General features: G+C 42.3%; 2 protein-coding genes across 2 annotated transcripts in view; both read right to left on the bottom strand.

Annotated features, from left to right (window-relative positions):
* The window catches only part of LOC106596996 (activated CDC42 kinase 1), a 99,809-nt gene extending 94,269 nt beyond the window's left edge, over positions 1 to 5,540 (bottom strand). The window contains exon 1 of the mRNA XM_045714465.2: positions 5,299 to 5,540. The gene's annotated coding sequence lies outside the window, so the exon portion shown is untranslated. The remainder of the gene's footprint in view (positions 1 to 5,298) is intronic.
* Positions 5,541 to 7,591: 2,051 nt separating this feature from the next.
* Positions 7,592 to 26,626, bottom strand: part of tfr1a (transferrin receptor 1a) — a 31,928-nt gene continuing 12,893 nt past the window's right edge. Inside the window, exons 8-18 of the mRNA XM_014188394.3 lie at positions 26,232 to 26,371; positions 25,907 to 26,058; positions 25,449 to 25,568; positions 22,993 to 23,078; positions 18,583 to 18,646; positions 18,365 to 18,432; positions 18,193 to 18,260; positions 17,918 to 18,005; positions 16,995 to 17,222; positions 16,568 to 16,726; positions 7,592 to 13,245 (exon numbers count right to left, since the gene is read on the bottom strand). Of these exons, the coding sequence (XP_014043869.3) occupies positions 13,003 to 13,245; positions 16,568 to 16,726; positions 16,995 to 17,222; positions 17,918 to 18,005; positions 18,193 to 18,260; positions 18,365 to 18,432; positions 18,583 to 18,646; positions 22,993 to 23,078; positions 25,449 to 25,568; positions 25,907 to 26,058; positions 26,232 to 26,371 (1,416 nt within the window). The 3' untranslated portion in view covers positions 7,592 to 13,002. The remainder of the gene's footprint in view (positions 13,246 to 16,567; positions 16,727 to 16,994; positions 17,223 to 17,917; positions 18,006 to 18,192; positions 18,261 to 18,364; positions 18,433 to 18,582; positions 18,647 to 22,992; positions 23,079 to 25,448; positions 25,569 to 25,906; positions 26,059 to 26,231; positions 26,372 to 26,626) is intronic.

Raw genomic sequence — 26,626 nt, 5'->3', positions numbered from 1 at the left:
ATGATTCTCTTCACGTTGATCCGTCATCTCTTTGAGTCATAGAACAGTGTTATGACAACAGAAGTTACACAGAGGGTTCACACTGCGCTCCATGTTCCAGGTGTTTTTATGAGGACACGTAGAGTGACACGTAGAGTGACACGTAGAGTGACACGTAGAGTGCGTGCTTGGGCGAGAGGCAGGTGATCATCTTGCTCTGAGCGGGCGTCCAGAAAATGGAATATACACACAGCAAGAGACATAAATTAACTGAGGGACGCGCACACACACACACACACACACACACACCTATGCAAGGACACACACTATACACATAGGTGACTATACTATACTGAATTGAATTATAGTTACGCAATTCACTCAGTGGGCAGTGGCAGGCGACGGTATGTGGTGGAAAATGGACATGCCACTCAATCTGTAGAGTGTTCAGAAAACAAAAATGTACCTAAGGAGGACAGTCATCAATACAGACCAGTCCTTGTGCCTAGGCCTAATTTAGATGATGTTGACTCCTTGCACAATGTTTTACAGTTTAAAAATGTGTCATTACCATTACCGGATCTGAATTGTCATTAAAAAAGACGATTTCCTTGTTACCACATTGAGCCAGAATTGCACCGTAGCCGTGATATGAATGTGATCCATTAACAAAACAGACTCCAGAGAAAAATGGAAGTGGACCAGTCAACCCGGTCGAGTCACTGCTGATTCACAGGCCAGCAGTTAGGCCTTTCATTGATGTGGCCATAATGAAATCATCACACCACTGTTAGAAAAACAAGGGCGATTGAATGGCCAATCTTTATTAATCATGACCACTTGAACACAGACAACTGGCATTATTTCTTTGCACAATTGTTCCTCGTGTCCCGAGGTGACGTTTAAAGGCAGTACGAATGGTAGTGACTGAGGGCTGAGTGATGTACAGTAACACGGTAGTGACTGAGGGCTGAGTGATGTACAGTAACACGGTAGTGACTGAGGGCTGAGTGATGTACAGTAACACGGTAGTGACTGAGGGCTGAGTGATGTACAGTAACACGGTAGTGACTGAGGGCTGAGTGATGTACAGTAACACGGTAGTGACTGAGGGCTGAGTGATGTACAGTAACACGGTAGTGACTGAGGGCTGAGTGATGTACAGTAACACGGTAGTGACTGAGGGCTGAGTGATGTACAGTAACACGGTAGTGACTGAGGGCTGAGTGATGTACAGTAACATGGTAGTGACTGAGGGCTGAGTGATGTACAGTAACACGGTAGTGACTGAGGGCTGAGTGATGTACAGTAACACGGTAGTGACTGAGGGCTGAGTGATATAACAAGCCATGTTGTAGGTCTTGGTCTTCCATATTGTGAAGGTTGTAGTATATTGTGAAGGTTGTAGTATATTGTGAAGGTTGTAGTATATTGTGAAGGTTGTAGTATATTGTGTAGTATAAAGCACAGGCCTAGTTAGATCCCACTGATTGAAAATTCACAGTTTTCTTTAACTTTCTTTAAAAGGAAGGTTTGCATGCAATTGAGAACGCACTTTCATCCACACCATACTGCATTTCAACAGAAGACACTGTAAATAATATTCCTTCACAGTATAGGACCATCAGTCAAGCTAAGGCATAAGGTGTCCAAAGTCAAAGCAGGACATTTGATACAGTACTACAGGGACCAATGTTTTCTCTATACACTGGAGGGGGTGGATGGTATTATGGTGAAAGGTGAGTGGGTTTGAAATTCAATTCTCTCTTAGGAACAATGAGACAGTGCAGTGAATCCTGTTCTCACACTTATTCACACAGCCGAACCCCCCCACAACCCCCCCCCCCCCCCCCCCCGTTCGTAACCTATCCTCAGAAAGTGAAAAACGTTTGGTTGCCTCAGGTAGAAACCCGATGTGCTGTAGTGTCTCCTATGACTGAATTAGTTGACTCAGTCACCCTGTTCTTACGAGAAGCAGAATTCTCTAAAATGTGCCATTCCTGATAAAGCTGCCTATTTTGTGATTGTTGGGCCTTTGTACAGTTCATTGCTGTGCCTATTCCCAGTTGAGATAAGCGTGAGGAAATCAGACTTTCATGTGAATCATTAACTGATGTGAAATGGAAGACATCGAGCCTCCTGAGTGGTGCAGTGGTCTAAGGCTGCATCGCAGCGCTAGCTGTGCCACTAGAGATTCTGGATTCCAGTTCAGGCTCTGTCGCAGCCGGCCGCGACCGGGATACCCATGGGGCGGCGCACAATTGGCTCTGCGTCGTCCGGGTTAGGGGAGGGTTTGGCCGGCAGCGATGTCCTTGTCCCATCACGCACTAGCGACTCCTGTGGCGGGCCGGGCGCAACGCACGCTGACACGGTCGCCAGGTGCACAGTGTTTCCTCCGACACATTGGTGCGGCTGGCTTCCAGGTTAAGTGGGCATTGTGTCAAGAAGCAGTGCGGCTTGGTTGGGTTATGTTACGGAGGACGCACGGCTCTCGACCTTCACCTCTCCCGAGTCCATATGAGAGTTGCAGCGATGGGACAAGACTGTAACTACCAATTGGATACCACGAAATTGGGGAGAAAACAGTGTAAAAAAAAAAGAAAAAAAGACATTGAAGACATTGAAACAAGACCAATTGACCTGAGAGTTCTAGTGACACTGTCTCTCCAGAATGGTGGTGTCCAGTAATGGCCCTGGCCTTTGTCCAATCAAACCCTTTGTGAGAGAACAGGATGTGTCTGGGCCCACCAGTGGATTGATCTGTATTGTATTACTGCGATCGAAGCTCTGTGTTGACATAGTCCTCCATTATTCATAATGCGAAGTTGTCTGTGACTGTGGTGGCTGGAGTGCAGTTGCTTTGTGCTGCAGCTGTTTCCCATAGCCGTCTGTAGCGGTAAGATCATCGTTAGAACCATCTAGAACCCTCGTTAGGACCATTTTACAATGTATCTTTAGTAGCCAAGCTATTCCGTCCAAAACCATCATTACTAAAGTCGCACTTAAAAACGCTTGTTATTTACAGACTGCCTCGTACCTTCTACGAGTGGTCTTTTTCCAAACTTTGTTGCTCCCGATTGGCGCAGCGGTCTAAGGCACTGCATCTCAGTGCTTGAGGCATCACTACAGACACCCTGGTTTGATTCCAGGCTGTATCACAACCGGACGTGATTGGGAGTCCCATAGGGCGGCGCACAATTGGCCCAGCATCGTCCGAGTTTGGCCCGGGGTAGGCCGTAATTGTAAATAACAATTTGTTCGTAACTGGACTTACCTAGTTAAATAAAAGGTTCAATAAAAAATACAAAAAAACAGCTAAGTGCGTTGTTATATGCTTTTTTTGACTGTTTCATGATGTGTGACAACATGTTCCCAATCTGTGATTTACTGCATTATTATAGGGTAAGCATCATAAGCCGCCTCAATATTTGCAGCCATAAGGTGATAATATCTCTCTAGGAGCAGATCCGTCGTCAGTATTGTGGAATAATTCTAATGTGAAGGTAAGATTTGAATAGAGAAAGCTGATCTGAGAGCAGCGCTGCTTTTCTTTCGATCCCATCAGTATCGACACATGGTCTACCGACGCACTCAGCAAACGTTCTCTCTACCATTCCACTGTATTACCGTATACCCAAGTTTACATTTAATTCAGTTTGTGTTAATTTGGCTTTTTGCGGGACACAGAAACAAATTTGCAGACGACCACCACAATATGAAAAATCCTCAAAATTCGCTGTAAGACTGCGCACCGCTCTGTCAACAGAGCTGGTGTTTATTATCGTATATATATATTAGGTTACGAAATCCAACTTTTTGGCTATAATGTTAATGATAGGTTAGAGAAAGACCCTACTTAAAGATTCAGAACATGAAAAAATATTTGTCTTGGTAAAATTTATTTCATAACATAACAAAGTGAAATTTCATCACCAAAACACATTTTCACCCACTCTGGGCAGAGTGGGTAAACACCCTACCTACTTTTTTGATTCTTATACTTTCCAAGTGGGAAACTTATCTTTCTACAATGAGTTTCCAAGTCTGACATTTCAGAGTTTCCGAGTTGCCTTGAAAGCGGCAACAATATGGGCTCTGTCAGTGAACTCAAGAGTTACTTCCACTGGCTGGCTGCCTGGCGCTCAAGCCCTAGCATTCATCTACTAAAGTACTTCAGATGGTGGCACTCGGCCAGACTAAATGCAGGACAAGGCCAGACTAAATGCAGGACTAGGCAAGACTAAATGCAGGACTAGGCAAGTGCCTGGCGTAAGTCTGCACTGACAATTTCCAAGCCTCAATGTTTAGATCCTTGTCAGTAAGCATTTCTTCTTTTGCCAAGATAATCTATCCACCTGACAGGTGTGGCATATCAAGAAGCTGATTAAAACAGCATGATCATTACACAGGTGCACCTTGTGCTGGGGACAATAAAAGGCCACTTTAAAATGTGCAGTTGTGTCACACCACACAATGTCACAGATGTCTCAAGTTTTGAAGGAGTGTGCAATTGGCATGCTGACTGCAGGAATGTCCACCAAAGCTGTTGCCAGAGAATTTAATTTCTCTACCACAAGGCGCCTCCAACATCGTTTTAGAGAATTTGGTTAGAGTCAAGAGCGTCCTGACAGGTTGCATCACAGCCTGTACGAGAATTGCTCCGTCCACGACCGCAAGGCCCTCCAGCGGGTGGCAAAGGATGGCCAACTGGTCCCGGTACATCACTGGGACCATCCTCCGACCCATCCATGTACTCGAAACGATGCCTGAAGGAGTCCCGCTACGAGCTGTTCATTCCCTTACTGTCGGGCGGACTGTATCAGACGGAGCATGAGGTCTGATACCAACAGGCTCAAAGACAGTTTCTATTTACAAGCCATCAGAATGCTGAACACTTGAACTGGACTGACCACCTGCACCTTAGCCCACATGCACTCACTCATGTATGTATGCACGCGCGCACACGCGCACACACACGCGCACACACACACACACACACACACACACACACACATATATACGTTTATTTACTATTGCTAAATACTGCACAATTTAAACACTTGCACCCCAATCCCCCCTTCCCCAAAATGTGTAAATACTGGACTATAAAATTGTGCCTTCCTGTATTATACTTATATATTTTTTAGCATATATTCTACTGAGACGTTTACTTTATGTTCATATTCTTTTCTTTCATTATTTCTTATTGTTGTTGCATTGTCGAGAAGGTATTTCTTTGGACGGTGTATAAGTTAACGTTACCATGTGTATCCTGTACATACAACTTCACTACATACAACTAATAAAACTTGAAACTACCTGTAGATCTCTGCTCCTCTCTCTCTCACGGCATTGCTCCCTGGCGAGGCGTGTTTGGCTGCCTGTTTCTTTGAAACTCTCCAGTTCCTTATGAAAACTTAACATGGATCGCTCATTTTGTTTTTATTCTTCTATTCTCAATTGACCATATTCTAGCCTTGCTTGCGTCGGCTCGAGCAGACGTCATCCACTCAACCCTGCTTTTTTTTTGTACGAGTTTATGCGGTCAACCCACTCTTAAAGGCACATGTCCCTAACTCACGTTTTGAACCTGAACTTGGTAAAGAACCGAGCTAAACATACACTTGCACCATTGAAAATACATTTGACTGCGACTGCACTTCCAAATACAAAACAATGCTGAATGCAATTATTTAATTATTATTTGGTGTCTGACTTTGCTGTAATGCACAGCCAGTGGTTTTTCTTAATGAATATATGAAAGACAGTATCGACTTCATCGCAAGCTGTAATAGGGGTTTCACAGATGTATAATACTGTAAATAAAACGTGTAGAAAGAGCATGTGTTGGTTGTACTGCCCCTTTCCTTTCCTACGGCTCCCATATTTTGAAGAGATGGCTGTCACTGGATTGCTGCATGTACAGTTTCCCTTGTACGTTGTATTGTTCTCTGTCGCCATCAGGTGGTTCTATAATGACAGTGAATTAAACCGCAGGGCCAGGCAATATGAAGATGAAACTTCTAAAGGACTGAAGTGGGCATCTCGTTTTGGAGGACCATAGTGTGTACAGGCTGCTCCTGCCGAGTTATCACCTCTGTGTGTGTGTGTGTGTGTGTGTGTGTGTGTCCGTTCGATGTTAGAGTGGTCTGTGTTTGTGGCCCACATGGGCTAACAGGGTTGTGTGTGTGTGTGTGTGTGTGTGTGTGTGTGTGTGTGTGTGTGTGTGTGTGTGTGTGTGTGTCCTTTCGATGTTAGAGTGGTCTGTGTTTGTGTCCCACATGGGCTAACAGGGTTGGATTAGTGACGGGTTCATTGTAATGGCTGGAACGGATCCAAACATGTGGTTTCCATATGTTTGATACCGTTCCAATTACTCCATTCCAGCCATTACAATGAGCCCATCCTCATATAGCTCCTCCCAGCAGCCTCTGCTGTAGAGGCCCCCTATTGCACTACTTCCTCCCAAAATTGAATATATATAGAGTTTGAGGAAGAAAAAATGTTTCACTAATGGTCAAAGTTAGGATTGTGGGAGAGGAAGCTGATCCTAGATCTGTATCTAGTCTGAGCTTTAGCCTGGAACACTTAGCATTGATGTGATTATACTGAACAAAAATATAAAAGCAACATGCAACAATTTCATAGATTTTTCTGTTACAGTTCATATGAGCAAATCAGTAAATTTAACTAAACGCATTAGGCCCTAATCTATGGATTTCACATGACTGGGATTACAGATATGCATCTGTTGGTCACAGATACCTTTTTTTTTTTTTTTAAATGGGCCTCAAGTTCTCGTCAGAGTATTTTGGCACATTCAAATTGCCATCGATTAAAATGCAATTGTGTTCTTTGTCCGTGGCTTATGCCTGCCTATACCACAACCCCACCGCCACCATGGGGCATTCTGTTCACAGCTTTGACATCAGCAAACCACTCGCCCACACGACACCATCTGCAGTTGTGAGGCCGGTTCGACGTAACGCCAAATTCTCAAAAACAATTGAGGTGGCTTATGGTAGAATTCTCTGGCCACAACTCTGGTGGACATTCCTGCAGTCAGCATGCCCATTGCACGCTCCCTCAAAACTTGAGACATCTGTAGAATTGTATTGTGTGACAAAACTGCACATTTTAATGGGCTTTTATTTCCCCCAGCACAAGGTGCACCTGTGTAACCTTGATATGCCACACCTGTCAGGCAGATGGATAATCTTGACAAAGGTGAAATGCTCACTAACAGGGCTGTAAACAAATTTGTGCACAAAATTTGAGAGAAATAAGCTTTTTGTGCAAATGGAACATTTCTGGGATCTTTTATTTCAGCTAATGAAACATGGGACCAACACTTTACATGTTGCATTTATACTTTTGTTCAGTGTATTTGCCATTAGATTTGGTCAAACATCTTCCATGATGACACACCATGGTGAAAAGCAACACTACAATTTGTATTTATATATTTTTTTAAATCATACCCCTCTTCCGATTCTTTTTTTTACTACACTTACATTGGTCTCCTGTCCTGTCGTCACCTATATTTACCCATTCCCTTTCAGACCGTAATGTGTTACTGGTACATTCTTGAAATTTTACAAAAGACAAAAACACCCGTGTAATGATTTATTGCAGCAAACACAGGAGACAAGCAATTTTGCGTAGTCCTAAACAAAGACAAAAATCCAACAAGTGGTCTTTTCAAAATATGCTACCTATTGTTTCAGGCTTTTTCTCTATTTTTTTAAGTGGCCACCAAAGGGAAGCTATGTAATCCAATCCTCAGAAATATACATTGTAGGAAATTTCTATCATAAGTCAACAATCAATACACCACTTACACCTTTGTGGGGCATCAGTTTTGCCAATACTTTAGATATAAATTAACATACTGAATAATCTGATTGTAGCATACTTTCAGTTTAGAGTGGTTAAATGTAAAATGCCAAGTCTAACTACTGCAGGAAAATAGCAATTTCACAGTGTGGTAATCCCTGACAATTTGGTTAATGGAATTTTTACTCTGCCAATGTGACATGACAACTCAGGTCTACCTATCGAGCAGACGTCAGTGACTGATGATAAAATTATTTGACTATCAGTACATTTTGTGTCCCATAAACAAAAAGTTTAAGAAATTCTTTACTGTCTGCTGTTCAAGTTAGGAAGTTGTTCTAGACATTCTTTTTTCAAATATTCATGTTATTTCCCATCAGTCATATCAAGCCTGTTTATAACCTATGAGTAATAGTATAGGGTAGACTTCTCTCAAAAACAATGACTTTGGGCTTAACGCTGGAATCCGCAGATGCTACATCCATTTTGGACTTATAAATAAAAAAATGGTATATACACCCATTGAATATTCAAGAATATCAATTATGAATGCCTTATTAATGAGCTTGGTCAAAACTCTAACTTTGATATCATGAATCAGGGGTGTCAAACTCATTCCACAGAGGGCAGAGTGTCTGCGGGCTTTTCGTTTCAATTTAGTACTAGACAACCAAGTGATGGGAGTTTACCTAATTAGCGACCGCAATTCATCAATCAACTACAAGTGTGGAGCGAAAACCTGCAGACAAGCGGCCCTCCACGGAATGATTTTGATAGATGTCATGAAGTCAGTCCTTGGATCCATAGCTCTGTCTATGAATTTGAGAGCGGTTGCATTTCTCCAGGCCCATCCCCCAGCATTTTTACTAACACAGAGTAAAAGGACAACAAAGTTACCCGTTGTTGTTGTTGTTGTTGTTTCAACAGCGGATTCTAGCTTTAAAGCTAACAAATGACAGACTCAAACGCATCCAAATTATACTCAAACATCTTAAAAATCAAGAACTGCAATGTCTGCAAAGAAGTATGGATAAAGAAAAAACAATATTCACCACAGAGAAGACTTCATTTCGCCAGGATTTCTCTACATTATTACCATTCACAAAATCCCAAGGCACAGATAGCCTAAACCCCTAAAGAGAACAGAATGTACAGCAACCCAAAAAAAAGGGAGAAATAGGAAAAAAAATATGTAACTTGGTAACACTTTATTCAAAGCCTGCAGGTATAATGCATTGTTGTTATAATGCATTGTAAGACTTGTCATGTCTTCTGATTGGTCTCATAATGAACCAGACTAAATAAGTCAGTTTTTGTCCTTTAAAAAAAAAATCCTACATAAAGAGAAAGCATATTATAAGCCTTAGAATAAGACATTATAAATGGCTCACACATGCTTATAAAGTAATAAAGCATTATACTGCAGTGCAGGCTTTATGTTAAGTGTAACCGATATTGTCATAGGAACAGAATCATACAGGAAATAAAGACAGCCCACATCAGGTCTCAATCCCTTGTGAAAACATGAAACCCTTTTGACTACATCCTTCAGTCTCAGCTTTAACATTTACCCAATCAATGGATGTTTCAGGATAACACTATCAATTCCTTATGAATTGAGTCAACAAGAGAAGAACAGCACCTGGTAGAAATCAAAATACTAGCCGACTACAGAGTGCCACGGTTATAGGGGTTGCGACAACATGACAGGGAACGGCAAGCACCGCAAAAGATGCAGATGCAGACATTATATACACAACATTATGGGAAACACTGTTCCCGATAATAAAATCACATCCACCCTACAGTGAAATATGGAGGTCACTGCCTCCGATACGGACACGCTGGTAGACAAAAACTACCTTCTTCTTCACATTATGGAAGACACTGCTCCCGATAATGTTTCAGGATGAGAAAGTGTACATCCACCAAGAGACCTGTACTAGAAACCGCCTTGAGTTTTGTGTTAATCTAAAAGGCAATTTGGGCTCCTGGGTGGCGCAGCGGTCTAAGGCACTGCTTCTCAGTGCTAGAGGCGTCACTACAGACCCTGGTTCGATTCCAGGCTGTATCACAACCGGCCGCGATTGGAGTCCCATGGGGCGGCGCACAATTGGCCCAGCGTCGTTAGTGTTTGGCCGGGGTAGGCTGTCATTATGAATAAGAATTTGTTCTTAACTGATTGCCTAGTGAAATAAGGGTTCAATTATTATTTTTTTATTTTTTTATGCAACCAACTTCTGTTGTGCTGTTTTTAATGTATTTTGAAATCGGTTTGAGATGTCATTCGGGAATATATTAACGGCTAACTCGCAGAACCTGCATTCGGTTGTGAAGTAGGTGACTGAATGGACTGAAGTATGGGCTAGTCTCTAGTATGGGTTAGTCGGTCTGACAGGTACACTTCCATAGCAGATGCTGCTTTGTCATTTCGACAGTATTACTGTCATAATTATGGAAGACACTGCTCCCGATAATTATACATGTTTAAAAAGTTGTTAAAAAAAACCACACCATTTATAGTGAACCCTGTCACTGATAAATAAACAAGGAAATAAATAGACCTTTTCAGTGCCATGTGGTGAAGACCCTTTCTCCCCCAGGTTTAAAAGTCCTCGCTATTGTATTCATGTCAGCAGGAGGCCATTTTTAGAGCTCACAAGCGTGGTGTAAGGAAGATGTTGCTTGAGGCGTAAAAACAAAGGGCTTTAACCTTTAGGTCTAAGGACAACTGAATATCAGTAACTAAGTTAGATGGTCTCACTTTACGTGGTTCAAATGACCCTTCGCCAAGCCACGCCAACCCATCTATGGCACAAAAAAATAAAATAAATTCAAACTTTATTAAAACGGATAAATATTTGAAATATGCACCAGGAATACTTGCTGTGATTCCTGAAATATAGACCCTGTTGGAGTATTTTTTGAACCCGAAATTATATACATTTGGTTTGCTAGTTCAGCTGGTTAGCTAGCTCTGTCGCTGACCACCAAAGCTTGCTAACGCTAGCTAAATTGTTTTAGCTAGCTAGTTAGGTTTTTAGCGTATACTGCTGTCGACATCAGGATACGGTTTTTGAGGGCACTAGTTATCTCCAAAAGTGGTTATAGCTTTATCTGCATGCCGACAATGAATTCAGAGCCATTCAGTGGCTAGCTAAAAGTACAAAACAATTTTACCAGGTTCCCGTGAAGCAACTGTAATGACAGGCAACCACAACATACCCAAGAGTTTCCTGATTAGCAAGGGCTAGTCTGTCTAATTTCATTGTGTATGCGAAACAGTTTGTGAGATTTCGCCAGTGGTTGAATGGAGAATTGGGCTTCCGGTTGGCAACAGTAACCAAGGCAGGCAGGGCTTAGTGTAGGGTCAACAGGTCGTCATCAATAAAGTGTCAAAAACCATTGGCAACTATATATGTGCCGTTTAAAGGGATTGTTAAATCAATATTATAACTATTTAGGTTTTTAATATCATCACCTCTTGAAGAGCATAGTCAGAACACCACATTTCCGATTATTGCACATTTAGCAGTCACTGCATGCTTTTTCATTGTCAGTAAACATCAATGTATCATGTCATTTATTAAGATACGTGAGGGTAGGTAGCCTAGCCATTTGGCATGTAGCTAGCTAAAACTAATTTAGCTTGCTTCATCAGAGATTAGGCTTTAGGAATGAGCTTCACATTGGTAAATCCTCGTCCTGGTAAAGTTGTAAAATCGGACTGTCATCACCATAATAGATGGCAGGCGCACAATATATCCCCTGAAAATCAGCTTGTTAACCAGCCGTGGTCCATCAATCAATGTCGCCTATTATGTGTCAGCAGCAATCGTGATTAAACACTATGTTGAAAAGGGGATGTTAGCAAAACGTCCCTAGGTAGGCCTACATTGGTTGAAGAAAAAAAAGTACAAATAGGTCTACTTACCACACACACACATACATATATATATATATACACACACACATATATATATGTTCAGCCAACTGTACAAACTTTCTACCGGTAGCTTGCAATGTAAACATTACATCTGCAAATGCGCCTTCTGCTGCTTGACAGGCAGAGCCCACAAAAGATGGTGAAATTAACCTAAACCACTCATTCTTGTCAGGTTTCGTTAACTTTTTTAGCACTTAAATATCCAATTAAATGGTGGCCAATATTGAGGGATCTCGTGAGGCTGCCCTCAAGTATCTGAAATTAGATCAATTGATGTTTACTGATCATGAAAAGCATGCAAGTTACATGCTGTATAAAAACTGATGATAGACCTAAAAATGTGCTCAATTGTTTGTAAGAATAATCGTAAATGTGTAGTTCTGACTATGCTCTTCAAGGAGGGGGATTATATTACAACCAAATAGTTAACATTTATTTAACAATCCCTTGAAAAAGGGGCACGCAGTTGCCCATGGTTTTAGCAGAGCTGTGGTCTCCTTGCCACCAAGTAGGCAAATCAAATATTGCGACGTTTTATTGATAACGATCTATTCCGTGTTACTTTCTGAGCTGAATGTACATTTAAACCCATTTGGCAACAGATCTCAGACCAGGTCTCGTTCTAAAGTTTTCAGCACCATAATCTCTATAAAAACAGCCCAGGTTTGAATCCAATGTAAAAGTAACAGTGTAGAAATAACAGCCGTCTCGGATTGTAAAAAAAAAAAAAAAAAGTAATTTTGTTCATAGTAGGTAAGAGTACCATAATAACCTTTTTGTTGTAATCGCAAAGTACCTCTTGAGTTTACACACACAATTTAGGTGTTTGTGACCTTGGATATTGGGCCAAAACTGCGTTATTGCCATACTAGTAAGTACTGTGACATTTGTAGGCCATTAGTCATTCATATTTAGCACCAATATATTTCAAATGAGGCGTTAGGAAATGCATTTCAGTTTTTTTTTCTCGCAATAGTGATAATGGCTTTTCACTTATTTCTCAAACAAGCGAAATTTAAGGCAGTTGATTTTAAGTGTTATTTTTTGGGGCCTTGTGCTGAAGGTAAATACAGCATATCGTACTGATGAGTTGCAATGCATATGAAAAAAAGGAGGTTGAGTTATTGATATCGATACAGAACACTTCTATTTAATTTTCCTGAATGGGTGAACCTTACTGATGGTGCCTTGAGCAATGGCTATATTGGGTGTTTTGTTTAATAGGACATGTCGAGACCGGCTTAGATCATGTTATCTATGGACCAGACTTCCCCCGCCAGTGAGTTGGCGCAGCCCTGGATGGTCCAGGTTGCCAAAGCAAACTCAATCCGGAACAGATCAGCGTCGGCGTCTGATTGGTCGTTCTGCAGGGCGTCCAGGTGGTCCGACAGAGCCTTCAGGGTGTGGGAGCCGGAGCCCACCAGGATGTGGCGGAACGGAGTCTCCCTGGGAGACACGTATGGGGACAGGAAGTCCCTCTCCACCTACAGGAGGAATAGGAAAGTAAGGTAAATAAAAACAGAAGTGTTTAAAATGTGTCAGTATCGTCCTACACCCAAGGTTATACGATGAGCCGTGTGTACCCAAGGTTACACAATTTTTTTTAAATGTAATTTATTATTTCAACTTTATTTAACCAGGTAGGCCAGTTGAGAACAAGTTCTCATTTACAACTGCGACCTGGCCAAGATAAAGCAAAGCAGTGCAACAAAGAGTAACACATGGGATAAACAAACGTACTGTCAATAACACAATAGAAAAATCTGTATACAGTGTGTGCAAATGAAGTAAGGAGGTAAGGCAATAAATAGGCCAATAGTGGCGAAGTAATTACAATTTACAAGAGTGATATATGTACAGATGAGGATGTGCAAGTAGAAATACTGGTGTGCAAAAGAGCAGAAAAACAAAAACATATGGGGATGAGGTAGGTAGTTGGATGGGCTATTTACAGATGGGCTGTGTACAGCTGCAGCGATTGGTAAGCTGCTCTGACAACTGACGCTTAAAGTTAGTGAGGGATATAAGTCCAACTTCAGTGATTTTTGCAATTCGTTCCAGTCATTGGCAGCAGAGAACTGTAAGGAAAGGCGGCCAAAGTAGGTGTTGGCTTTGGGGATGACCAGTGAAATATACCTGCTGGAGCGCGTGCTACGGGTGGATGTTGCTATAGAGACCAGTGAGCTGAGATAAGGCGGAGCTTTACCTAGCAAAGACTTAGATGACCTGGTGCCAGTGGGTTTGGCAACAAATATGTAGTGAGGACCAGCCAACGAGAGCATACAGGTCGCAGTGGTGGGTAGATTATGGGGCTTTGGTAACAAAACAGATGGCACTGTGATAGACTACATCCAGTTTGCTGAGTAGTGTTGGAGGCTATTTTGTAAATGACGTCGAAGTCAAGGATCGGTAGGATGGTCAGTTTTACGAGGGTATGTTTGGCAGCATGAGTGAAGGAGACTGTTGCGAAATAGGAAGCCGATTCTAGATTTAACTTGGATTGGAGATGCTTAATGTGTCTGGAAGGAGAGTTTACAGTCTAACCAGACACCTAGGTATTTAGAGTTGTCAGAACCGTCCAGAGTAGTGATGCTAGTCGGGCGGGCAGGTGCGGGCAGCGATCGGTTGAAGAGCACACATTTCATTTTACTAGCATTTAAAAGCAGTTGGAGGCCACGGAAGGAGTGTTGTATGACGTTGAAGCTCATTTGAAGGTTTGTTAACAGTGTCCAAAGAAGGGCCAGATGTATACAGAATGGTGTCTTCTGCGTAGAGGTGGATCAAAGAATCACCAGCAGCAAGAGCAACATCATTGATGTATACAGAGAAGAGTCGGCCTGAGAATTGAACCCTCTGGCACCCCCATAGAGACTGCCAGAGGTCCGGACAACAGGCCCTCTGATTTGGCACACTGAACTCTATCAGAGAAGTAGTTGGTGAACCAGGCGAGGCAGTCATTAGAGAAACCAAGGCTGTTGAGTCTGCCGATAAGAATACGGTGATTGACAGAGTCGAAAGCCTTGGCCAGGTCGATGAAGACAGCTGCACAGTACTGTCTCTTATCGATGGCGGTTATGATATCGTTTAGTACCTTGGGCGTGGCTGAGGTGCACCCGTGACCAGCTCGGAAACCAGATTGCATAGTGGAGAAGGTACGGTGGGATTCGAAATGGTCGGTGATCTGTTTGTTCACTTGGCTTTCAAAGACTTTAGAAAGGCAGGGCGGATATAGGTCTATAACAGTTTGGGTCTAGAGTGTCTCCCCCTTTGAAGAGGGGGATGACCGCGTCCGCTTTCTAATCTTTAGGAATCTCAGACAATACGAAAGAGAGGTTGAACAGACTAGTAATAGGAGTTGCAACAATGGCGAGGGATAATTTTAGGAAGAGAGGGTCCAGATTGTCTAGCCCAGCTGATTTGTAGAGAATCCAGATTTTGCCACTCTTTCAGAACATCAGCTGTCTGGATTTGGGTGAAGGAGAAGCGGGGGGGCTTGGGCCAGTTGCTGTGGGGGTTGGGGTAGCCAGGTGGAAAGCATGGCCAGCCGTAGAGAAATGCTTATTGAAATTAAATTATCGTGGATTTGTCAGTGGTGACAGTGTTTCCTAGTCTCAGTGCAGTGGGCAGCTGGGAGGAGGTACTCTTATTCTCCATGGACTTTACAGTGTCCCAAAACTTTTTGGATGAACCATGTGTGGAGGCACTTATTATTATTTTTTTTTATATCAGGCTGTAAGCCAGTCTCCCTATTGGTGTCATCATTTTTCAAAATTCATACTTTTGGCCTGCAGCCACTGCAGCCCAGCAACACCGAGTTTGCTTTCAAAAGGATCATGTGTACATCAGGGTTGGTCAATTCCATTTCAGTTCCAGTCAATTCAGGAAGTACACAAATTTCAATTGACATTTTCTAGAGTGCTTTTAAAAAAAAATGTGTAATCAGGTTTCCTTCTGAATTGACTGGAATTGAAATGGAGCCCATCCCCATGTACATGACATCTACAGTGCCTTCAGAAAGTATTCACACCCCTTGATTTTTCCCCCACATTTTTGTTGTGTTACAGCAGGGGTCTACAACCTTTTCTAGCATGAGAGCGACTATAAAAAAAAAATTAAAAAATGGAAAACAGACTTTTCTTTTAGCTTTTCTCCTCTGCAACTCTTCCCCAGGTCCTTAGTGTACAAGATACAGTAGTGCACTGGTTCTTTCAATAAACCTGGTGAAATAATTGTTAATAAAGAACTAAGGTGGGCCCTCCCAAAATTTTGTTTTATATTTTCCCAAGTTATGTTTTTATTTTTTCACACTTAAAATTACAATTGTTGAAAAGAGAAACAACTAAATTTGATGTTCTGAGTCCATTTCAATGCTTAAATCACAGAAAACGTTTTTTTTTAAGTAGAAGAAAACAAACTCATTTAGTTGCGCATCTGGCGAGTGAGGAATGTGCAGTCTAATGTGCCAGTCTAGCGATGGTTCTGTACTGCTGCTGCTCATTTCATGGCAAAGTTTGAAAATCACTAATTAGGTACAAATTATACATATCTATAATAGTGTTTTATTTTTCATTAATATGACACATTTTGGAATTTTTTTGTTCACTTTGGCAGAGTATTTTTTGTGTAGGTCGTTGTCAAAAAATGACAAATCCATTTTAATCCCACTTTGTAACAAAATGTGGGAAAAAGTCAGAAAGTGTTCACACCCCATGAAGGCACTGTAACCTTAACCCTGCCGTACGCAGTCCAATTCCAACAACAAAATAATCTCAAAGGACCAGAACACTTGAAGGGACATGCACGCACACTCATGATGCGGTCGTTGATGTTACGGCACATCGCTACGTCCTCCAGGTTACTATTATCGATTTCATTGGACAGCCTGCTGGCGGCTCGGCTGTAGGAGCCCGTCGCAGATATCAGCCAGTGGACAGACAGCGACTTAGGCAACATCTGGGGCTGCATCTGGAGATAACAAAAGATCAAAGGAGAAATGAGAACATAGACAAAACAAGCACCGGGCTCAAATGGAGGTCAATTTGAGACAGATTAAACAATGCACAAAACAAAATCCTAGACGGGTAGACATGGACAGGAAAACAAGACGACAGAGAGACTAAACTTAAAATCATAATTCTGCCATGTTCACATTACCAGACAGTGAACATGTCCTTTCCCACTAGCTGAGCAACTCTGCACTGCGCTGAAATTAAGCAGATCGGACTCGACTTACACTCTGCACTTTTTGGATCTTGGAGTTAATGGCGAACACGTGGGTGCGGATCTGGCGGATGTATTTCTCTACATCCAGGTGCAGCAGGTGGTCGTGGACCAGCCGCAGGGCCATTTTCCCAGCGAACTGCCCTGCTGACACCGCCAGCTTGGCTACCTGGTTGGACGTGGCGCCATACAGCTTGTCGCGTGTATCATCCAGTGTCCCGAGGTATGGGTATTCCGCACCCTGAGACACATGGTGGTCAAAGGGTAAAGAATGTCAACAATTACAGGTAGAAACCGAATGCTAAACAATGACTGGCATTACTCAATTTTGGGGAAAACTGGGTTCATAAAAAAACGACAGGTAGCAATAACATTTGTTATTGTGTTGGTGTTGTCATAGAAAGAGAGTTATCGGTCATATTACAGACATTTTTAGATCATTTTTTATGCAAATCCTGATCGAACGAACAGTGGAATCTGACAGGAATGGGATCAAGGACCTAATTGTGTGGTTCCCGGGGGCCACCTTGGAGCAGAGGACAGGACCTGATTCTCCAGGTCTGAGGAGGACCTTCTGTAACAGGGGTACTCAAGTACTATTTGAGAAGGTCTGGTTACACAAATTTCCTAGATAGCAAAAGGTCCGGCTGGATATTGTCTTATCAGAGTAGTAACACTCCCCCCCCCCCACCACCTCGCAACCCATGTAAACTGTTCACACCCCTGTTGTTGACAGACTGAAAATGTTGCTGTTTTAAAGTTAATGACCTGCAATTCAACACATTTGTCAGTTTATATAATACCAGGGTCCTGGCCCGTATTGACCCTGTTGTGGGTCCGGTTCCGTACCACGGTCTGCAAATGACTTTATGTGTATTGTGGTGTACTGCTGAGACCATTGTGTAGGCATTGTAAAGGCACTTTTCACAAACTGACCTCTGTGGTGAAACGGAATGAGACGGATGGGATGCCGGAGAAGGTGATGAAGGGATAAGCGGGATCATTTAGCCTCAGAGGCTCCATGCTGTTAAAACATTTTTTTTTTAAAACACAAAACATTACTACACAATCATACAAATATGGTGGTGAAAATGTCCCCTAATTCTATAAGCGATTAAATTAACTTCATGTGGGATCTGCTTTAGAATAAATACTTGACACTTTGAGCCACACTGTTATGATCTTCCCAAATGTCACCAAGTCCCACTTACACTGCTGCTTCCCAGTTAGACCCGGGGACTGCAGAGTAGAGTGTACCGAAGTCACTGAGAGTGTTCACCTGAGGAGAAGAACAGCACAGGTTTCAAAACATCTCAAGGACACAGCTTCATAATGAAACGAGAGAGAAATCCTGTCAGATGATCTGCTGCTACGTAATCTAACCTCCCGTAGCGTTCTCTGGATGAGTGTGTACATCAAAGGGCTGGCCGAGGCTTTGAATGTTGGGAAACCTGGGAGAGAGAGACATTGCACAATTCAAGAGGAAACTCTCACCTTATTACTATAGGGTTTCATGTATAACCTTTGCAACTGTGACCTGTCATTGGCACAAACCAAACACAATGCATTCTGTGTACAGAAATCAAATACACTATACATGCCTGATACAACTCCATCCAGGTTGATGTAAGAGAAGGCTTTCATGTTCAGAGACGACAAATAACCCTGAAAACAGAAACGAGTTGAGACCAATTATGTATATAAACCCTGGATTACTGATGCCCACGTATTGGCCAATGAGAGGCTTTGAAGCCATCGGTCAGCCATTTTTGCATTCCCCAGAAGGAGCAGTTTCTATGGGAATAAATGGAGTTCTACAGCATTTCAATTAAATGTTTGAGAAAATGACATGAATTTAAGTATTTGTTGTTGTAGTAGGAACATTAACATTACTATTTTAACTAACGCACTGACGGTAGCGCTATAGGTCAATCCAAAATATTTTAGTTATTTTCACAGCCGTTATTATGAGCGCAATAGCTAGCGGTGGCGCGAAAGGGCTGGGTTTTGATGAATAAATAAGTTGTAGGTGCGACGAGGGTTTGGCCATTCACGGCGTTCCATGGCTTAATACTACATTTCTTGGTCTCCAGTTCTGTAGGTTATTGCCAGTCTGCATTATCAAGTGCAATTCAGCTGGGAGCACAGAATATTCGTGTCCTAGTCCATTGTGGATTGATACTACAGTTTAAATAGTAAAAAAATAACAATTTTTAAAAAGAAGTTGAGTGTAGTCAACATTGTTGTAATTGGCTTCAACGAGTATAAGCCTTTACCCACTTCTCCTCAGATAAAAAATAAAATACTAGGCTTCCGTAAACTGTATTGTAGGTGTGAGGCACGTTATCAATAAGCAGGTGTTTTAGCCTACCGTTGATATGACGTTATAGGACTTAAACATTTGAATAGCCTGTTTGGAGGAGCTTGTCTTTCGTAGCTGGACAAGAGGCGCTCTTTGTAAATGGGGGGGGGGGGGGATGGATACAAGCCAAATGGATTATGCACTGCAGGTAGACCATCTAGAAACCTCTTATGGATAGGCTACTTGGCTGCAGGATAAAAAAAATAAAATGTAAAAAAACACCAGACAATGGCTGTTGATCCAGCTTTCGTTAGGGTACGGTTTGTACGCACATCCAAAATAATAACAGAAGCTGGCTAAAATAATGTAATAGCCTACACGGATAAAAGGGATGTCCGCTCACTGTCTTGCTGTTCTAAACTTGATCTTTTAATAACGCTTTGGAGATTACGATTTATCTCAAAGCGTTATTACGATTCAAACCCTTTAAGAAATATTTTTTTAAGAAATCTATAATATTTTAGCGAATGCATTGGTCATTGCACCACAGCTTGATAGGCTGTGCGTCAAAATCCATAACGGTATTACCGCTAAAACCAGCTTTCGGTTGGTCGTAAATATCCCCAACATTGCAAACTGAAATTGGCGCACGTTTTTAAGAACACACCTCAGATATTGCCACTCCTCCCACCTCAGCACCAGTGAGCTCATAAGAGACAGGTACAATTACCAATCCTGGCACTGGGGTTTGAAAATAGAAGGCCGGCTTTAAAACAGGTAAAAGTTGAAAACTAGCGTGCGTTTGACAATTGCACCGGCTTAACACCAGCTGAAAAATAGAGCCCTAGAACTTTCTAAAAGTATTTTTATTTTTAAACATACCTCACATATAAATTTAAAATGCATTATGGTGTCTACTACAATAAACATGTACATTATGATAAATTATTTTCTATAACTTTCGAAATATACATATATTTTTTTACAATGTGGGGGAGTGCCAAGATGGTGGCGTCAGTCAGCTAGTATATACAGTGCCTTCAGAAAGTACTCACACCCCTTGGACTTATTCCACTTTGTGTTACAGCCTGAATTGAACATCTATTAAATATTTTTCCTCACCCATCTACACACAATACCCCATAATGACAAATTGAAAATGAAAAGTATATATAAACTCCGCAAAAAAAGAAACGTCCCTTTTTCAGGACCCGGTCTTTCAAAGATAATTAGAAAAAAATTCAAACAACTTCATAGATCTTCATTGTAAAGGGTTTAAACACTGTTTCCCATGCTTGTTCAATGAACCATAAACAATTAATGAACATGCACCTGTGGAACGGTCGTTAAGACACTAACAGCTTACAGACGGTAGGCAATTAAGGTCACAGTTATGAAAACTTAGGACGCTAAAGAGGCCTTTTTACTGGCTCTGAAAAACACCAAAAGAAAGATGCCCAGGGTCTCTGCTCATCTGCGTCAACGTGCCTTAGGCATGCTGCAAGGAGGCATGAGGACTGCAGCTGTGGCCAGGGCAATAAATTGTAATGTCCGTACTGTGAGACTAAGACAGCGCTACAGGGAGACAGGACAGACAGCTGATCCTCCTCGCAGTGGCAGACCACATGTAACACCTGCACAGGACCGGTACAGGAAGGCAGCTACAACTGCCCGTGTTACACCAGGAATGCACAATCCCTCCATCAGTGCTCAGACTGTCCACAATAGGCTGAGAGAGGCTGGACTAAGGGCTTGCAGGCCTGTTGTAAGGCAGGTCCTCACCAGATATCACCAGCAACAACGTCACCTATGGGCACAAACCCACCATCGCTGAACCAGACAGGACTGGCAAAGTGTTCCTCACTGACGAGTTGCGGTTTTGTCTCACCAGGGGTGATGTTCGGATTCGCGTTTATCGTCGACGAAATGAGCTTTACACCGAGGCCTGTACTCTGGAGCGGGATCGATTTGGAGGTGGTCCGTCATGGTCTGAAGCGGTGTGTGACAGCGTCATCGGACTGAGCTTGTCATCATTGCAGGCCATCTCAATGCTGTGCGTTACAGGGAAGACATCCTCCTCCCTCATGTGGTACCCTTCCTGCAGGCTCATCCTGACATGACCCTCCAGCATGACAATGCCACCAGCCATACTGCTCGTTCTGTGCGTGATTTCCTGCAAGACGGGAATGTCAGTGTTCTGCCATGGCCAGCGAAGAGCCCGGATCTCAATCCCTTTGAGCACGTCTGGGACCTGTTGGATCGGAGGGTGAGGGTAATGCCAATCCCCCCAGAAATGTCCAGGAACTTGCAGGTGCCTTGGTGGAAGAGTGGGGTAACATCTCACAGCAAGAACTGGCAAATCTGGTGCAGTCCATGAGGAGATGCACTGCAGTACTTAATGCAGCTGGTGGCCACACCAGATACTGACTGTTACTTTTGATTTTTTTGACCCCCCCTTTGTTCAGGGACACACTATTCAATTTCTGTGGAACTTGTTCATCTCAGTTGTTGAATCTTATGTTCATAAAAATATTTACACATGTTAAGTTTGCTGAAAATAAACGCAGTTGACAGTGAGAGGACATTTCTTTCTGTGCTTTGTTTATACATCTTATTTACATAAGTAGTCGCACCCTTGAGTCAATACATGTTTGAATCCCCTTTGGCAGTGTTTACAGCTGTGAGTCTTTCTGGTTAAGTCTAAGAGCTTTGTACACCTGGATTGTACAATATTTGCCCACTATTCTTTTCAAAGTTCTTCAAGCTCTGTCAAATTAGTTGATCATTGCTAGACAACCATTTTCAAAGTCTTGCCATAGATTTTCAAGTTGATTTAAGTCAGAAATGTAACTAGGCCACTCAGGAACATTCACTGTCTTCAAGGTAAGCAACTCCAGTGTAGATTTGGCCTTGTGTTTTAGGCTATTGTCCTGCTGAAATGTGAATTCATCTCAGTGTCTGGTGGAAAGCAGACAATCAGATTTTCCTCTAGGATTTTGCCTGTGTTAAGCGCCATTACATTTATTTATTTTTATCCTGAAAAACTCCCCAGTCCTTAACGATTACAAGCATACCCATAGCATGATGCAGCCACCACCATGCTTGAAAATATGAAGTGTTACTCAGTAATGTCTTGTATTAGATTTGCCCCAAACATAACACTTTGTAATCAGGACAAAAAGTATTTTTTGCAGTATTACTTTACTGCCTTGTTGCAAAAAGGATTAATATCTTTATGTACAGGCTTCCTTTCCTGTGTTTGAAATTCACTGCTCGACTGAGGGACCTTACAGATCGTATGTGTGAGTTACAGAGATGAGGTAGTCATTTTAAAAAAATCATCTTAAACACTATTGCAACTTAATATGTGCCTTGTTGTAAAAAAACATGTTTTACCCCTGAACTTATTTAGGCTTGCCATAACAAAGGGATTGAATACTTAACATTTCAGCTTTTCATTTTTTATTAATTTGTAAAACAATAATCTAAAACCTAATTCCACTTTGACATTATGGAGTATTGTGTGTAGGCCTGTGACAACAAATCCCAATATAATACATTTTAAATTCAGGCTGTAACACAATGTGGGAAAAGTAAAGGTGTGTGAATACTTTCTGAAGGCACTGTATAGAAATCATTGGTTGAGACAAGTAAAAAAAAAAAAAAAAAAAGTTGTTCTAAGGTTTGCATTCTTATCTTGCGTTCTTACCTCCAACCACTCGGTGGCGCCAACACTCCCATACTCTCCAGCACTCCAGCTGGCAAAAACAATGCTCCTCCTGGGCTTGAAGCCATCTGTCAGAGGGAGAAAAAAATAAGAAAAAAAATAAAAATAAAGGAATCATGAGAACGAACATCATTATCGTCATCATTCAGGGTTGGTTGCCTCCTTACAGGCTATGGGGATATTTTTATTTTGTATTGTGTAATCTTTCCATTTTCCCCCCACTATATCTGTACTGTAAGTCATGCATGTAGAATACAGTGCATTCGGAAAGAATTCAGATTCCTTGAATTTTTCCACATTTTGTTATGTTACAGCCTTATTCTAAAATGGGTTATATCGTTTCCCCCCCCTCAGTCTACACACAATACCCAATAATGACAAAGCAAAAACAGGTAAAATATATTTTTTTTTGCTTATTTAAAAAAAATATACACACACACACACACACACACACACACACATAATAATTCACGTAAGTATTCAGACCCTTTACTCAGTACTTTGTTGAAGCACCTTTTTCAGCAATTACAGCCTCGAGTCTTCTTGGGTATGACGCTACGAGCTTGGCACACCTGTATTTGGGGGGGGGGGGGGGGGTCCCATTTTTCTCTGCAGATCCTCTCAAGCTCTGTCAGGTTGGATGGGGAGTGTTGCTGCACAGCTATTTTCAGGTCTCTCCAGAGATATTCGATCAGGTTCAAGTCCGGGCTCTGGCTGGGCCACTCAAGGATATTCAGAGACTTGTCCCAAAGCCACTCCTGCGTTGTCTTGGCTGTGTGCATAGGTTCGGTGTCCTGTTGGAAGGTGAACCTTCACCCCAGTCTGAGGTCCTGAGCCCTCTGGAGCAGGTTTTCATCAAGAATCTCTGTTCTTTGCCTCAATCCTGACTAGTCTCTCAGTCCCTGCCACTGAATAACACCCCCACAGCATGATGCTGCCACCACCACGCATCACCGTAGGGATGGTGCCAGGATTCCTCCAGACGTGATGCTTGGCATTCAGGCCAAATAGTTGAATCCTGGTTTCATCAGACCAGAGAATGTTTCTGGTCAGAGTCTTTAGGTAACTCCAAGCAGGCTGTCATGTGTCTTTTACTGAGGAGTAGCTTCCTTCTACCCTAAAGGCCTGATTGGTGGAGTGCTGCATAGCTGGTTGTCCTTCTGGAAGGTTCTCCTATCTCCACAGAGCAACTCTGGAGCTTTGTCAGAGTGACCCTCAGGTTCTTGGTCACCTCCCTGACCAAGGTCTTTCTCCCCCGGTTGCTCAGTTTGGCCAGGCAGCCAGCTCTAGGAAGAGTCTTGGTGTTTCCAAACTTCTTCCATTTAAGAATGATGAGGCCAATGTGTTCTTGGGGACCTTCAAATGCTGCAGACATTTGTTGGTACCATTCTCTATATCTGTGCCTCGACACAATCCTTTCTTGGAGCTCTATGGACAACTCCTTCGACTGTGGGAACTTACATTGACAGGTGTGTCACTTTCCAAATCATGTCCAATCAATTGAATTTACCACAGGTGGACTCCAATGAAGTTGTAGAAAACATCACAAGGATGATCAATGGAAACAGGATGCACCTGAGCTCAATTTCAAGTCTCATAGCAAAGGGTCTGAATACTTATGTAAATCAGGTATTTGTGTTTTTAATTTATTATAAATTAGCAAACATTTCTAACAACCTGTTTTCGCTTTGTCATTATGGGGTATTGTGTGTCAACTGCTGAGGATTTTTATTTCTATTTTAGAATAAGGTTGTAACAAAATGTGGGGAAAAAGTCAAGGGGTCTGAATACTTTCTTAAGGCACTGTGTGTGTGTGTGTGTGTGTGTGTGTGTGGACATTCTTCTGTCTGTATTTATTGTAAGACGATGTCAGCACCACTTCACCATGTCAAATTCCTGGTACATGTAAATGTACTTGGTAAATAAATGGTGATTGTAACTAGGTTTATCTATATGCCCCTTTTTAAATCTATAAGTCTTCTCCAGTAACGTGCTCAGTTTATGTGAACAGAACCCCATGGTCACTTAAAATATGACTTGATTGACAACAATGCTCCTTGAGATTTGTTGAATACATTAGAATTAACCCCAGACACTACATGAACACGAGAGAATTGATTGAAAGCTCGAGAAACTACAGTAGAGACCTACACTGTATATCCATTCTGTCTATAAACGTACATTTACATTTTAGTCATTTAGCAGACGTTTTTATCCAGAGCGACTTAAAAAAAGGTGCTTGGCTCAAGGGCACAAACAAGATTTTTCACCTAGTCGCTGTGGGGATTCGAACCAGTGACCTTTTGGTTACTGGTCCAACGCTCTTAAGCGCTAGGCTACCTGCCGATTGAAAACCCAAAGCAGTACAGTAGAATAGAGACCTGTAACCATTGTCTATTCTATGGCATTTATATGGTCTGGCATCTATCATCACCCACCATTTTTCACCATGTCTGAGATGGCGCGGGCCAACTCCACCAACACACTGGTACCCACTGTGGAGCTGGCGAAGCCTGGACCCCAGGCATCCCTCTGAGCACCCATAACCACAAAACGATCTACAGCAAGGAAGGCAGAGACATAGCATATTTAAAGGGTGTAAAGGATTAAGACAGTTGATCTATTATATAGCCTCTCATAGATAGCAGTTAGCCTCTCAAATTGGGGTCGATCCCATTTAATTTCCCTTATTGTAGAGACATTAATGGAAATTATGCTCATGAAATGAAAATGGTTCATTCTTTCAGATCTGGACTATGCATCAATTCACACATTGAATTTCAATTAAATCTACTGACTTGACTACATTTGAAATGAAACTGACCCCAAATTACCTAAGAACTATACAATACTAGGGACTCATGTTTCTTTCCACAGGGTCATAGGTCAACCATACCTGGGTCCACAAAGCCTTTGATGACTCCAAACACGTTGTTGATAAACTTCTCAGACAGGACGTTGTTGACCTCCACCGTGACCATATCTTTATCATCTCCCAGTCTTCCTACCCCTACCCAACCTGTAGGGGCGCTTGTCCCTTCCATCCCCCTGAGTTTCCAGACAAAGATTTGGTGGGAAAATGTTAGGCACTGATCTAAGGTCAGTTTTGCGTTTTAACCCTTAAAAAATGGTCATGGTTAGGATAGGAATGGTATGCTGTTCCTAGATCTGTGTGTAAGGCCCAACTTCTACTACACAACGATCAGTTGATAGAAACCTACTTCATGATAGTGGCAGCCATGTTGACTGTGATGGTCTGGGCCAGGATGCTGGGGAGGCCTGAGGACTGGACAGGGGGAAACTGGGTATGGTTGAAGGAGGGGAACCCGGGGGTGTAAGGGTCGCCAGAGCCAAGATGGACCTGGATATGGAGAAACAGAGACACACGACAGGGTGAGCCCTGACCTTTGTGTTTTGATTTGGCCCTGCACTAACATAGCCAATTCAGCTTATTGCCAAACCTTTGATAAGTTCAATCTGGGGTGTAATCATTAGTCCAAACAGTTGCGTTTTGCAACAAAAACTAATTTCTGTTGAACAAATTCAAGTAGGTTCCTTCACGTTTTGGTTCCTAGTGAATACACCCCAGGTGTGTTGGTGCAGGGCTAGAACGAGA

The sequence above is a fragment of the Salmo salar genome, chromosome 03 (genome assembly GCF_965601325.2).
Source record: "Salmo salar chromosome 03, fSalSal1, whole genome shotgun sequence".
NCBI lineage: Eukaryota > Metazoa > Chordata > Actinopteri > Salmoniformes > Salmonidae > Salmo > Salmo salar.
Note: the sequence above shows the minus strand (reverse complement) of the source record. Positions and strands in the feature narration are given on the sequence as shown.